General features: G+C 37.9%; 1 protein-coding gene and 1 long non-coding RNA gene across 22 annotated transcripts in view; one reads left to right on the forward strand and one right to left on the reverse strand.

Moving 5' to 3' along the window:
• Positions 1–15,984, forward strand: part of LOC120373376 — a 217,491-nt gene that overhangs the window by 183,801 nt on the left and 17,706 nt on the right. The window lies entirely within an intron of this gene.
• SEMA6D (semaphorin 6D) overlaps positions 794–15,984 on the reverse strand; it is a 277,199-nt gene continuing 262,008 nt past the window's right edge. For 12 of the 21 annotated variants that reach the window (XM_039491727.1, XM_039491733.1, XM_039491732.1 and 9 more), the window contains 17 exons: positions 15,871–15,982; positions 15,242–15,302; positions 15,096–15,158; positions 14,907–15,008; positions 14,584–14,674; positions 14,210–14,329; positions 13,625–13,713; positions 12,693–12,910; positions 12,443–12,574; positions 12,069–12,224; positions 11,807–11,980; positions 10,852–10,992; positions 10,677–10,754; positions 9,652–9,743; positions 9,250–9,306; positions 6,916–7,083; positions 794–4,437 (listed from right to left, as the gene is read on the reverse strand). In XM_039491727.1, coding sequence (XP_039347661.1) covers positions 3,134–4,437; positions 6,916–7,083; positions 9,250–9,306; positions 9,652–9,743; positions 10,677–10,754; positions 10,852–10,992; positions 11,807–11,980; positions 12,069–12,224; positions 12,443–12,574; positions 12,693–12,910; positions 13,625–13,713; positions 14,210–14,329; positions 14,584–14,674; positions 14,907–15,008; positions 15,096–15,158; positions 15,242–15,302; positions 15,871–15,982 — 3,158 coding nt within the window. In that variant the 3' untranslated portion in view covers positions 794–3,133. The remainder of the gene's footprint in view (positions 4,438–6,915; positions 7,084–9,249; positions 9,307–9,651; positions 9,744–10,676; positions 10,755–10,851; positions 10,993–11,806; positions 11,981–12,068; positions 12,225–12,442; positions 12,575–12,692; positions 12,911–13,624; positions 13,714–14,209; positions 14,330–14,583; positions 14,675–14,906; positions 15,009–15,095; positions 15,159–15,241; positions 15,303–15,870; positions 15,983–15,984) is intronic. The other 9 variants (XM_039491737.1, XM_039491745.1, XM_039491739.1 and 6 more) reach the window with 9 other exon arrangements.

The following is a 15,984-nucleotide window of genomic DNA, read 5'->3' on the forward strand; positions in this document are numbered from 1 at the left end:
ATGCTGAACATTTGCTTTACAAAATTGCCCTGCTTATTTAAAAGTTAACCATGATGTTGGCACATACTGTATTAACTATACTCAACTGTATGGTTTAAAGTATGTGCGCTGTATATGGTTCTGCTATGTGTTTTTACCAGTCCCAAATCCAAACAGCAGCAAAACCTGTACTTTTTAAGCATCATTTACTTAGGGAAGTGCCAATACTTGATTTAGTTTAAGTTTAAAAATAGCTTTGCTGGAAATTGTGAACATTAATTATCTATATTATGGAGGGGAAAACTGTCCACCTTAATAGTGTGCTGTATTTGCATAAGGGATGGAACAGAGAAGGGTTACTAGACACTAGAGAGATTTCCAGGAAGCAAATCTACCAACTGTAAGCCTGAAATCAAGTTACAGTACAGATTTCGGAGGGGAGTGTTGCATGTTTTTTAAATTAAAATGCATCTGTGTAATGAATCATATGGACTAATCTGACATGGTGTTACATTTTCCCTCTATGCCAGTTATTTTGATGTTTTATTTTTAACTCAGGAGTCTAACAGTTGTCTGCACAAGGCTCTCAAGAGCCTTCGTGTCAGCATTAGACTGTTATGAAAACGGAAGTACACTTGTGTGCCATGCTATTGGTCTTTTGCAATCTGCATGACACCCAATACTGCTGATGAGGGGATGTGTCTGTGGTTTCTTAATGCAGCTATTAAAAGCAAGCAGAGTTTTTCCTTCTTTTTAATCAATAGGACAATACATTTTATAAATACAGTCAATAACAAAAAAGTCAGACATTCAGTAGATTTGAATATTTTATTTTGACTTTACATGCGGTGTTAAAAACCCAAAGAACGTATTATTTACACATCCACAATACAAGTTTACAAGAGATCTATACATGTTAAAGTACTCTGTGGTATAGAGCAGCTTCATTTTTAGGGTTACTTTTTATGCTGTACCATTAAAAAAGATACAATCTGCGTTTACCTTTGCACAAATGGATAAAGCATCTTTTGTATTATTAAATTAACAGAATGACTAGGTTGAATGTTAGAAATTTCAACATAAATACTGATAGAACTCACATTACCATCTACAAGGCAGCACAATGTTACAGAACGTTATCAGGGTTCACATACATTTATGTTTTGGTTTCACACAAGTCTGTATTAATTAATATTTGTGAAGTGAATTCAAATCAGTTTTTGTCATTTGCTGACTGAGTAGATTTTGTTTTTTAATTGTTATTAATCTGTAGTGTTTTAGTTGCGAGACTGAAACATTTAAGAAAAGAGATCACAGGATTTTGGATCCAGAGGTCTCAGGAAACAAAAGTTCCTTACCAAAAACAGCCTTAAAGCGAAGAGAAAAATAAAAAAGGAATCATTTCTATCCTTTATTCTATGTTCTGTAACAGTGATCTAGTTTTCAGACTAATCTTTTCTCCTCCTCCGATATGTAATATAAATCTTCATTGTCTCAGAAACCGACTAAAGTTATTTGTCCTACTAATTGAGTATTCCTCTGCCATGGTTATTTCTATGGTTATGTTCAATAAACAATGTGGTAGTGTGTAGTTTGCAAGCTAAAACAGCCATCTGTGTTGAACATCAGCTGCAAGTGGATACTGTAAAACCTACTAAATGGCTTACACAACTTTAGCAGGTGTTCCATTACCCTAGAAACCTTATTTGATTTCACATTATAACTGATCAGTGGAATGTTTATCATGGCAAGGTGATTTAATATTGCTGTCTTCTTGAATTGCAGGCTGCCTTTATTTACCACTAATTACTCTTGCTTTTTATCTTTTTTTGGGTGCTTGTTAAAAGAATTACAACTGGCACTGAGGAAATATGTGCTATATGGAGGACAATTGACAGATTCTTAGTACTTTTATCATTTGCATGAATAAGGCACAAAATGCACAGATTCAGGTAAACTCACACATAATATTTACAGAATATCGTCATTACCTGCATGACTTTGGAGAAAATACTTACATTACACAACATAAACAAACTGATTGCACTACAGTTGACTTTTCACAGACTGCTTCTGCCAGGCCAATTAGCAGTTCCTCCTTGATATTGACAAAGGTCTATCAGAGTGTAGGATGTTATTAAATGCAACAAAAAGGTAACTTTATTACACAGGCATTGCCTAGTGTGTTCTAGATTATTAGCTGCTCTTAGTGAAAACTACAGGGGATCAAATTCACAGTCGCCAGGTATTGAATGGAGGAACTGTGGAAGCACAGTGAGATTCCCCACATCCCACCCCAAAACACTAGATTTGAAATGTACAGATCTGAATCGATAGCAGCATAATAAAGTTATTTTAGAATTAACACACCTGTACTTTTTCATTGGATTACTAATTCAGCAATGTATATAATCTGGAACGCTGACTGAGATGCACAGTTCCTCTCTAGCTGTCTCCAAACTGAACCCAATGGACTGCAGAAGGAAGAGAGTCATTTGTTTGTTCAGTCATGATCAATGTAAACAATTCCACAGCAGAAAAGATGCGATGGCAATCTACGTATGACCTAGTGTGTACAATACACACGCGCGCACATACACACACACACTTACACACTTTATCTGTGGCATAAACAAAATGCCAAACATGGAAACAAACAATGCTACTGTTGGGCCAGAGACTGAATTTCAGCAAATTGCTTATTAACCCAGATATTCATTGAGACATTACCATTTTCTGACATTTGTGCAAGAGGCAAGGTGAATGCATACATACTAAAATGTTCACATTTAATGGGAAGACCACACATATTGGCAGTCTAAAATGGAACCCATTTTCAAGTAATTGCTTACAGATTTTTCCAAGTACTTTATCAGCTAGTTAGAACAGTAAAGTAGCCCCCGTTCCCATTGTGCTACATGTCTCCTTAGCTCCAAACAAAAGAAATGTAATGACCAGCACCTTCCTTTGTTTATTTTAGCAAGTCTTGCTGTAGCAATGTGTGGCAAGACATAGATGTTGCTGAAGTAAAGACAGTTTCTTTGGCCACTTTGTTCTCTTTAATTACAAGCAAGTCTCTGTCTTATGTCTCTCCCACAACATCCTCCCACAACCTGTACTGGTCCATACCACATTCTAATAGAATATACAAGTCCTAGTAGCTGTATTTGTTCAGTGGTCTGACTGAAGTTGTTTGAGGAACAAATGAGGGTTTTGGTGGCACGTCAGGTTTTATGGATGGTGTCCTCTTTATCCCTGTACGAGGAAGGGTTCCATTGCTTGTGTAACTGCTTTGTCTGGATAAAGAAGGCTGTAGGTGAACGCTGACTGGCGTCCCTTGCATGTAGTCCATCTTTGTGCCTGTAGCAGGAGGCATGTATCCCCCCCGGGTAATACTAGGCTGTCTGGATAACAGAACACCATTTGGTGAGTTTAAGTTTTTAGGCAGGGCAGATATTGAATGCCTTTGTGAAGAATTTTTGTGATAGCCCCTTTGTCTGTCTAAAGAAGTCATTGGTACTGCTGGGGTAGTAGGGACGTCCACTCGTTTTGTTGGACTATTTCTTGGAAGAGTAGATGGAGGAGAGTATAAAGATGCCTCCCTGTTAGGAACTTTAGGTGGAATCTCAGACATATTTCCCATTGGATCCAGCATTAAAGTCTGGTGAGCCACCTGAATGTCTCCCATAATTGATTTGGGATTATTAGGAGTTTCATTTAAATGTTTCAGAAAATCGTTCAGGGTGTTCCTGGAATCAACAGATCGCCTGTGGTCTCTTTTGCTTGACGGTTTTGTAAGTGGGTGATCAATATTTTGCATCTTTTTGTCCGCTTTATGTGCGTTAGAATTTGAGAAAGATGTGTTGTAGTCATGGGTAGCGTTGGGAAGAACAATAGCACTGGGAATATGTCCATGACTTAACGGAGAATGGGGTGGGGGACTAGAAGGAAAAAATTGTGGGCTTTTTAGAGGGGTTTCTTTTCTTGAAGCATTGAGGTTGCTATGTGCCTTGTCTGACTGACTCTTCATCACCTGCAGTGTCTTTTGCTGCAGTACTGGCGTGGATTCAGGAGTAGGAAGTGCAGCTAATTCTGGAGGCTGGCCTCTGTGGTCCATTATCATGGATTTTGTATCACCGTTCGGTGGCAGTTCTTTTCTGCTACTCAACAGATTTGTGTACAGTTTAGGCGAATCAATGTTTTGCTGATATTCCTTGATGGGACTATCAAATAACCCATTCAGTTTAGCAAAACTTCCACTGGAGTCTGTACAGGACTGAGCCGATTCTGCATCTTTGTGTATTTTTCTGGATTTCCGTACAAATATATCTCGGTAACAGTAAACGGCCACTCCTGCAAGGAAGGCTCCCAGGACAAAAGCAGCAAAGACACAAGTGATCAGGACGTTCATGTGTACCATTTGGTTGGAATCTCCTGACTGTACTTCCCACCTTACACCTGCAACAAACATATGTGATACATTAAAATAACAAAGGTCACAGACACAGTCCAAAACCAAGGCTGCCTGCCTTGGTGAAGGACAAGGATATATAATTAGATGAGTGTTTAAGATAGACTAGTGTTAATGTAATTTGTCTGGATTGTATCCTCCATCACATTGCAGAGTGTAAATTTTTTAAATAAAAATTACACTGCTAGTACTGAGCAGCACAAATGTAGACTAGGCATTTCATTTGCGAATGAGAAAAGCTTGCTAGTGTTCCATTACCCAAATTACATTTAGTTATATACTGTCCTGGTCTAGTGTCTAGCCTTGTCCCCAAATATCTTTTAAAAGGCTCACAAATAGTGGTTTGTATGTTATTAATATTAACAATTTCTGCTGGAAAATTGGGGTTAAAAGGTGCTACTCTGCCAGACTGCAATTAATAACTCATGGAGGAATTTTTCTCTCAATTTCCTGCCCAACTCATAAATCAAAAGAGAGACAGGATTATGCAAATGTTATGTAAAAATAAATAATGTACATATTGTGGTGTTATAAACATGTTAATACTGTGCAAAACACATGAACTAATACATTCATACTCTGCTATCCTTAGAATACCATACTCTGCATGATTATTTACATATTTTTTACAATTCAAGATTACACTATTTTATACAGGTATTTTCCTTTTTTTCTTATTTACTCAGTAATGAGCATTCCAGACTGCGTATCATTTAAAATACATTGGTTAATAAAAAGTATAAGAGTTTGTTAAAATCTAGAAGAATGAATATTGGATTAGTTTGTAATTCACATATTATCACAGTGTCTCTTAGTTTTTTGGGTTTTTGTTTTTAAAGCAACCACAGACATCTTGCAATTAAGACAATGTTAGTTTTTAAAAGTAATTCTGTTAGCTATACCAGGAGAAGTCAAAATAAAGAAGAGTTGCGATTAAAGGAATATACTGATTTTTGTTAGAGGCAAGGCCTTTGAACATTGTTAATGTTCAGGGTTATAGGTTTTAATGGGTGTTGTGTAGAAGAGGAAAGGAAAGAGGAGTAAAGGTTCACTAATAGAAATGTCACAGAATGTGAATAAGAAATAAGAGCAAATTAGGACAAAAACATATTGACTTAAACAAATAAAACTGAAAAAACTGAAACAAATTAAAATGATCAATGCACTGCTATAATGGCTGATAGGAAACCTGATATATTTTGGTGACTTGTAGAACCGAGGCTCTTCCCTTGGCTTGTGACTTTCATTAAATACAGAATTGTGCAAACATGTCTGTCACCGAGATAATATATGTACTAATAAAAGACTCTCAGGAAGTTTTGGCTGTTGTTGATTGTAATATTGTTTTGCCAATCTGAAATCTTTGTTTCTGTAACAGCCTGTGCAATGTTTCACTTGACTGAAAGGAGGAAAGGCAACAGAAGATGAATTGTATGTAATCTATAAAATCAGACTTCAGATTTTTTTAGTTTTCAGATAAGCCGGGAGTGTGTATTGGGAGACTCTACACAGCTGTCTGAGTGCAAGCACCCATGCTCCTCTCTCCAAAGTATCATTTCAGTGGATTGGATCTCAAACCTGACCCTGCAGTTCCTTGCAAACCCATTGAACTGAATGGGAGTTTTGGGTGTTCAATGAGTACAACACTGGACCTCATCTGAGTGGTTTTGTCCACATACCCATGGGCTGTTACTTTGCACTTTAGAATTTGTCTTTAAACATTAGCTAATACGCCAAGGCACTATCTGTTTGGCTGAGAGGACCAGCAATCTCATTCAAGCTCTAGAACTACTGCTGTTCTGTAACCTATAGAGAGGGGCAAATAGATTTTCCGGTTCACTGGCCATTCTAAAAAAATGTTCTGAGAATGTTTGTCAAAATGTTTGGAAAACCAAAAGGTAAAAGAAAAAACTGTGCTGTTTTGGGTTGATCAAAAAGTTTTGTTTAGTCTGAGCATTTTAAAACACTTTTAATCATTTTAAAAATACACTTGAAGTAAATTTTGCAGCAAAAAGTTGTTTCAAACTGAAAAATCAAAATGTTTCATTTCAAAAATGTTGAAACAAAAGTTTTGCTTTATTCAGATTTTTTTTTATTTAATCAGAATAATTCAGTGAAAACAATGTGTATTTGTAAAATATTTCAGGTGACCTGAATCTGCTTCTTTTAGCAAAAGTTTCAGCTGAAAAATTTCACCCGGCTCTAGTAACCAACTGCATGAAGGGCAGGTGAGGATTGTAAGGCTTGAATTTACATTTGCTATGCATCCTGCTGACATCAGCTGAAGTTTTGCAAACTATGAATATCACTTTACACACACGTGCCAAATGGGCAAGAGAACCATGATTGCACCTTCTGTATATTCAGGAAATAGTATAAACATAACAGTCCCAGCATTTTCAAAATTCTAATTGTACCTATCAGGTTTCCATTCAGCTGTAATGTATTCCCTGGTAAGGCCTTACCCTTTGGGACACCTGATAATGGATCAGAATAATCAGAAGTGTTTGGGTCATCTTGAACTACAAATTTCCGAGAGCCAGTCACTTTAGGTTTCCAGGAACCAATCACTTTAGGTGATATAACTGGGATACTTGCCATTGTGGTAATGGAAGCTGAGGATAACTCCATGTCTGTGGTGGCAAACAGATTTTTATTAATGTGTATTACAAACAGGCTTTCCTCACTGTTTTGTGGTATTTCTAAATTATAGCTGGAGAAGGCATTTAATGGGAGTTGCATGTCAGGGCAATATATGACCTACACTTCAAAGAAGTACACAGGGCTGCCAAAAATCAGATTAAAAGTACAAATTATACATTAAATAACATTACAGCCATTATTCAAAAACCAGGAAAGTCAAATGGAAGGCAGTGTGGAAGTTATCATAAGCAACTGAAGGAGGGGGAAAGCACGACTTATTCTACTTTATTGCTGTATTGTTTACTTTTATACAAGCTGTTTCAGCGCATTTCACTGTCTTTTAAAAATCTCTAAAAAGATGTTTATTAGTGACCTTGTAAGAGACCAAAATACTAAATATCCCTGAGAGACCAGCTCAGCTCTGTTAGAACTGCTACAATCACCAGGAACTGATGTAGTTAGGCACCGTTGGGAGACAAGACACATATTTTTACCCCTTATATTGTAATGGTTCCTAAGGAACTATGCTGCTAGATCCTTCTTAGTAATGAATTGAGTGTATAAAGTCATTATGGCCTATGTGGTAATGCCCATGAGCAGCAAACCTACTGAACCTAATAGTCTACACTGAGCCTACTTTTCAGGTGCAAATCCCTGATTTGTTTGCACAGGACCAGACAGATTTATAGCCATGTGTGCCTGCAACTGGGGATTTGCCTGAGTAAAGTAAGCACTCAAATATGTGTTAATTCAGGGCTCAAAAATCAGGTTCATTATGTATATAAAAAAAAATCAGACTGAAAGTTGAATCAATGAAGTGAACGTTCATGCAAGTAAGGCAGCACTTTCAAGTAATATGGCTGTCATTTCCCCCCCAAATTTACGCTCTAAATTATATTATGGGCAAATAAATCTGCAAAGTGTTTGTTTGTGTATCAAACACAGCCCCCTTGTTGAGATACAGAAGTGCAAATACCAGCCCCACAATTAAACCAGTGGTTCCCAAACTTGTTCCACCGCTTGTGCAGGGAAAGCCCCTGGTGGGCTGGGCCGCTTTGTGTACCTGCTGCGTCCACAGATTCAGCCGATCATGGCTCCCAGTGGCTGCGGTTTGCTGCTCCAGGCCAATGGGAGCTGCTGGAAGCGGTGGCCAGTACATCCCTCAGCCCGCGCCGCAGTATGTCCCTTGGCCCGCGCTGCTTCCAGCAGCTCCCATTGGCCTGGAGCAGCGAACCGCGGCCACTGGGAGCCATGATCGGCTGAACCTGCAGACGTGGCAGGTACACAAACATGCCCGCCCCGCCAGGGGCTTTTCCTGCACAAGCGGTGGAACAAGTTTGGGAACCACTGACTTAAACAGGCCAACACATTTCCTTCAGATTTGGCAAACAGGAATGTCCCCAAGGGCTGAAACCCAGAGACCAAGTTTCAGTCTGGACTGAACTCTGGAAAATAAGGGCTTGATCGTGCTCCTGTTGAACTCGATAAAGGTTTTACTACTGAGTTCAACAGAGCAACACTGGTGCCTATATTCCTGGAAAATAGGGATTTGCAATGAAAATGCTGTGAAAAAATGTTGAAAGGAGTCAAGGGTATGAAGGCCCTAGGACAACACTGCACCAAAGGTCTCTAGTCCAGCATCAGTTTGCTATAGCCCGTGTTCTGCTATACCGTGGGTAAGATTAAATGATTAACATTAGCATAACTATTGAAACATTTCCAAAACGTAGAAATACACATTTTAGAAAATGTGTATTTGCTTAATAAGATCGGTGGTGAGGGGGAGAGGAAGGAGAAAAAAAAGGAAGATGATGAGATTTTTGCCATCTATCTATTAGAGATGACTAAGAAGGGCATTCACAAATGCATGGGGGCGCAGCTGAGTGGACTTCCGTGCAGTGAAGATGTCATCTATGTTAATCAGGCTCTTTAATAAAGGATGTGTCTCAATAAATAATGAGCTGTTAACATGCAGCTACACAGGGTGAAGAGCTGGGCAACAAGAGTCCAGCTAGCTTTACTATCAGTGGGAACATGAGTAAAAGCACAAAAATGAAGGCTTGCCACCTGCGCAAAAGGAAGGGAAAAAAGGGCTGAAAATGCGGAACTGAAGGAAAGAAAAGGTCATTAATTCAAAAAAATTAAAAAAAACTAACCAGATGTTGGGTCGCCAAATATTTTGTAATCTGGTGTAGTTGTAGTAGGCAAAATTTCTAAAAGAATTAAAGGAACAAGTAATCAGTGAAAAGTAACCAAAAGAAAGCAAAAGATTTTAAGACCTGAGTAACTGAAAATAAAAAAGAAAATACGATCTGTTACCAAAAAAGGGAAATTGTTCAATACCTTACAGCTCTCTGGAGTCAATAGCAAAGTGAGGGAAGGAGAGGGGGAGACGTAAAACATTTCTGCCACCCCCCGCCGGAGTAGCTCAGCTTTGTGACTGTTTGTGGTAACACTAGGTGGTGCCTGCAGGGTGTCACTGAACGGCTCACCATAAATTTAACATCCACAAACTACTGTTGACACATTATAAATTAGCAGCAGTGACTGTGTCTTACCATGGCAGTCCCCAAGCTGTCCTGTATTGCCGTATTCTACATCTTGCTCATATCCTCCAGTGCTGTGGTTGTATGAAACAAACAAAGAGAACCTGCAATTAATAGCATTAATAGGGAAACAAATGATTTTCTTCTGAAAGCATAAACCAGACACACATTTGTTCAGCAAACTTATGGGAAAGGGGAGTTGTACAGTATAGGACAGCAGAAAGACTGTATATTAAATATAAAAATTATGTAAAGGCTTTAAATTTTTAAGCCCTTACACCAAGAAATAAATCAAGTTCTCACACTAATCAATTTATGTATCGTGCAACCATTCTTGTTTGCTGGTATATCCATGCAGCTCCAACTATATCAACTGGCGTTGTGCATGCCTATCTAAGGGTAATATTGGACCCATTATAAATATCACATTTAACATCACAATTACTAATGCAATGTGCTCCATGAGCCTGCTTCTGCAAAATGCCTTTGGAAACGTACTGATTGGCTGTGGAAAAGTCTTACATGTTTTCTGCTATAAAATGTATTTTTTCACTTTTGTAAACATCAAGTGAGCAAATTTCACTTAAACAGTCCAAAAAGTTGAGACAAAGAGAAAATTTAGGCTGTAGGAGACTTTTCCCCATGTAGTTATGAGCCAGTGAAAATGAGAAAGGAAATAATCCAAGTCTAAAACTCATTCTTGAGTGTTGTGGTCTCCTGGGAGTGAGTAACTAGAATATTGTAATCTCTTTGCTAAACTGATGATGCTTATGGTCAGTAATTGTCTGCATCGTGCTCCAGGTAGCCCTCCCTATAGGTCTGATTGTCCTTACACAGGTAAAACACACATTGAAATCAAAGTCTTCCCTAAGTAAAGACTATAGAATTGGACCAGAATTTAGCATTCTGGTTTTTTACATATACTAAGAGAACCGTAGTATTTTTAGAGCCTTAAAAAAGGAGATTTAGTGAATGAGTCCATGCACATACATAACCTACTGTAGATACACTGGGCTGATTTAAAAAATAACACTTACAACATGCCAGGTTTCACCCTTCCACACGCCCCCTGGTCTAGCCAGCCACAATAGGGGTCTCGTGAAGCAATACAAGACCTGTGCAAGATCAAACCAGAGAAAATAATGTCTTTCATCCATCACCAGAGATTTCTGTGCCTTTATTTTATGGGAGAGTTGAGGAATGTAGGCTTACTTTTTACATGATCCATGACGCTCACAGCGACTGAGGGGAATTCTAACAACACAACTGGAGAATGCCACAAATACAGCATGGTGTTCTTTATCCAACTGAAGGGAAATTACTTTTCTGTCCTCTTCACTCTCTGCATTACACCTGTTTGGTAAAAGTCATTTGAAACAGTTATTGATATAAACCAGAGTATCTTGTGTAAAGCTTACACTGGCAACATTTTTGATTTGTCAGTCAATTACAGCTGTGTAGGAACTGAAAACTGTATGCTCAACAATTACTATTGCTTGGACATTGCAATGATGAATGCTGTAGAAATGCTTACACATCAGTGTAACTTAATCTACTTTTAGGGTGATTCCCCATACACCCTAAGGATTACCAGAGCTGTTTTTTTGGCCCCAGATCTGCAGCTGGGTGACAAGTTCTGTGATCCAGGTAGGAAAACTCCAAACCCATTAGCTTTGTGATCTCACTGTGTCTCATACACCTGTCATAGAGCAGAATCTCAAAATCTGCGCTTGGTCCATTTGGATTTTAAATGGAACACTTCACATAGCCCTACCCAAATTCTTTGCTTACAGAACAAACAATCTTTATTTCATCAGTGATTATTTTATTTATCATTGAACACTGAAATTCTTTAAAGGAATTCTTTAGCTAAGGTAATAGTGTATAAGTACTGGTGCTTGGTAGCTAGAAGAGATTGCATCAATGACTTAACATCTCTGCTATCCCAAAAATGTATGTACTAAAATATTTTCAGGTTATTCAGCAGCATATCTCCTCCATAAACAGTGGGAAATGACAAAGAATGAGGATCTTGGAGAGAAAGTGTTTACAAAAAAAAGAAAAAACACCACTGCTTGTTAGGCCACAAGAAGAAAATGACTAGGTGAGAAACACACTGGAATATTTTTGGTCTCCTGGAGAGCAGTTTTTGTAAAATAATACCTACTTTGCATGATTATAAGCATCAATCTCTTCCAGTAATACGCTGTCATTCAAAGAAAAGGGTCTGGTCTTTGCCAAGATCTTAAGTACCACTCCTGCTTCAGAGCCAACAAATATGACTGTGTAGTTTTGGTAGGGTCCAGCGGAATGGTCTACAGCAACTGCAGTCAACCTATATCTACCAAAAACCAAAACGCACATAGTTATTCAGAAGAATATTTTTTTTTTGATGTACAGATGTGACTTACTTCACAAAGATGCCATACCTGACCCGTGTCTTTGTGAACCAGGGCTCCTCGATGACTGATGGAATGGCAGAATCCATCAGTGGATGGGATTTGATGAAAGATAAGGTTTCATCCGGGAAATCAATGGAGGTTTTGTAAACCTCTGCTAGACCATGTTTTGCACAGCAACCGGGTCTGAAAGGAAAGCAACATTTTTTCTTTCTCAATATTTTAGTTAATGAGACAGGGTAAGCATCCTGAAAGAGCATGGCAGGCTGCAGATGAGAATACTTATGGTCCAAGTGAAAGCCACTACTTCAGTTTTACATGACTAGAATCTCCAATGTGTCATTGATTTAAAGGTAGCAGTTTACAGGAATAATATTATTGTGTCATGAGCAAGAATCTTTTACCTTGGCTTTGGTACTTTGTCTTCGGGTACAGCTGTCCAAACAGAATCTGGAGTCTTTTGTTCTTTAAATCTTCCTTTGAATACTTTCTCAATGTCATCCATGCTGAAAGCACAAACGGCTGAACCAGGGATGCTGTAAAATAAATAAATAAAAAAAAACTGGTGCTATTGTAGTCTGAATTCTTGCAACAATCTTAGTTGTAACAGGGAACTGGAGAGCTTCTTTTGATGTTAGGTTGCTCATCTCTCACCTGTTAAGCTGTGTGGTGAATACACCGACAACAGTAGGGACTCCATTGATTTCTATTATGTCTGTGATCGACTGCAGAACATCAAAGTAGAAAAATGAATCCCCAGGAACAGAACAGTTGAGCCGAGCTTTTAGGAATGAAGTCCAGTGTTTTTCCAGCACTCTCTGGGAGCCACCCATGTCATTTTTGCATATGCGTGCCACACGGGAATACACAGCCTGTACAGGGGACAAAAGGCAAAGAGATTGGCTTATGAAATGTTATGAAAAATACCCCCATTTTCCCAGGATAATTTTGTTAACAGGAACATTGCGGCTCTATAGCTGCTTTTCTGAGTCTGTATAGAAAGGAAGAAAGCAAACAACGTTTAGCTGCTAATGCATAAGCATTTTAATGCATCATTGAGCCAACACAATACTCCCAGCCTTGCCTCCACCTTTTTTCAAAATCATATTGTTAGTAAGATTTAAAGTCTTTAATTAACCATGTGTAAATGGTTTAGTAATTTACTATAGAATATCCTTCCATGGTGAAGCAGAAGTATCATATTCTGCATTAGTATGATAGATATTCATTAGCGAGAGGCATTAGGGAGCCACCTTTTGAACCTCCCCCCCCTCCGTTTCTTTTTTTTTTTTAACAGTAGTCAAAAACAGCTACTCTGTTTATTTCCTGCGTTAAGGAAATGGCAAAGCTAAAAGATACCTGTGGAGAACTTTGTTAACAAGACAGGGTGAATGCAAAAAGCTTTAAGGCTCAAGATACCTGACAATTATAAGGATGAAAAAACTATATCAACTTTATACCATTAATACAATATGATGTAAACTATATTTGTTGCTGAGGCTATTTTCCATAACAACCATATCTCACCCTGATAGGATTTTTGATACTTCACAGCCGACTGTGACACACTGACTTTATATACCTACCTTGCCTAAATTATTATGCTCTACAGCAATTTCTCGAAAGAAGAAATAAACATAGTTGCCATATTCTATGGCATGGAGGAAATGTGGTTCTGTAAAAGAATGAAGAGAAAGCTGTTTACCTAAAAGAACCATTCAATAAGTATAAGACACTGCCTGCTCTGCATGACTTAAAGGCTTTCCCTTGGTTACATACCAACTAAAGGGAACTCCAATATTCAAGACACTTTAGGAAGTCCAAATATGGGTGCATTCAAGCTTAAATGAACTTGTAGTCTTTAATGTCAGCTAATGGACTGTAAAAAGGCCTCAAAGGAATTGTATTACAGTGAAGTTCTTTGTTACTACAGATTCATTCATTAACCTATTTAACTGTGAGTGGGGGGAGAACCCTTACATTTTAAACAAAGATTGTGCTTTATCAGCACAAAGTTGCTTTCTTATCAATTTGATCTTGCTATACTAAACATTGCATGTATGTTAACACAGTGTTTATATAAAAACATACTGACTATGATACACTTAATCCTCAAGGTCAATAAAATTATATCTGTCACATACACAGGAAAGTAATTTTTTCAAAATTACCTTTTATCCATTTGGAATCGTATTTTATTGTTCTTAGGGCAGATCCATCTCCCATGCTGCGGTAAATAACAGCATCGCTTGCCAGAAAATCTGCTACTGTTGCTGAATACAATTTCCCATCTAAAACAATAGTCAAAATGTGGTATTAATGGGCCATTAATAATACATAGAACTCTTACTAGTCTGTAATCTCTCTTTGTACTGCCACTCTCCCCAAAATTACTCTAACCTATATTTTAACAATTTCGCTTCTAATCCTTTTGAGACCCTTTAGCACAATCTTAGAATCTGAGGCACCGTGACACCTGCAGCTTCTCTGTGCTTTCTTTTAAAGCCCTCTGGCACCTTCTGCATCATTAATCAAAAGTTCTTACCAGCAAAGAGGGCAACGTTGGTTTGTCTGGCATCAAATGGGCATCTTGCCAATCCGCTAATTTCCTCTCCGTCATACTCTAAGGTATTCAGCTAGAGAAGAAAAATAAATTTGGTGGTGGTGGTCCTTTCTGTTCTACATGCCAACACTACTTTTACATATACCTTAACTCTAAATGATGGTTTCTGTCCTTTTTTATCTAATATTCCATGACACTTCAGAAAAGAAGCATTCTGCAGTTGTACCAAAAAGCTTAACTATCACAACACAATTATTTTGCAAACCTATAAAACAACAGATTAATGACTTATTTAATGTGCTTACCCAGTAGTATCTGCACATGGGGTTAAATGCATTTGTACCACAAACAAACACCATCTCATCATTTCTGGGAACAAAGACTTTAATAAAGTTATGACATTCGTCCTGAAAGAAGAGAAACTTGTATTAAGAACAGATTTCACGCCTGCACTTAGTAGTAGTATTTTGCTGCTCTGTATATGATAAACATACTTTGTGTTTGCCTTTCATGGCACAGTTCTCTCTGTCCTGCTGTCTCGATCTCCAGGTTAATTTCTGTTTAAATCAAATAAAAAAGTTTACTTCTTGACCTGAAAATTCCTTTAAAAAATCAAATCAATTTCCTCACATCTACTCACTTTGCTTGGAGTAACTTCTGCCTTGGGAACTTCATTTAAGTTTACAGTATAAACTTGATCCCTATTGGAAACAAGGGCATAAGACACATCAAGTGAATGCATGAATATGTTGGATGTATGGATGGTTTTTATTATAGATCTACTTTTTAGGAGACTTGATAGACAAAGAATATATTTTGAAGCCTTTATGGATTTTCTGAGTCAACACTGAACATTTTTGGTTCCCAATACAGTAATGGTTTTAGATAGCATCTGTGTTTTTCAGCTATTCAGCTTTTATCTCACATATTGTCCAAGCCCAGCTCAGTGTGTCAACATGCGAAAGTTTTAGACTCTTTTCCTATATCCCTGAAGTGTCATTCCACGTGTAAAGTGATCAGGATATGTTTTAATTAGAGCTGTAATGTAAACGAAGGAAAACGGTTTAGCATAACGCAGCAGCATATTGCTGCTTTTGGCCTTCAAATCCAATTTTTATACATGAGGCATAGATACTGTTTATTTCTCTGGGAGGCTTCCCCCCCCCAATTCTAATTCTGCAGATTATTTTTTTAATAAATTGCCCACATTAACGCATACCTAGGAGAAAAAAGAATTTAAATCTAATAAACTGACTACAGGAAAATTACCTGCCAGCGATATAAAGTGTGTCTCGAATTTTCAGCATCAGTTGAAAGTCCAGCCTGTGTTGAGATTCATTGCCTGAAGGGCGTCCTTTAAATACTGGATATTGCCTTGAATCT

The sequence above is a fragment of the Mauremys reevesii genome, linkage group 10, assembly GCF_016161935.1.
Source record: "Mauremys reevesii isolate NIE-2019 linkage group 10, ASM1616193v1, whole genome shotgun sequence".
Classification (NCBI taxonomy): Eukaryota; Metazoa; Chordata; order Testudines; family Geoemydidae; genus Mauremys; species Mauremys reevesii.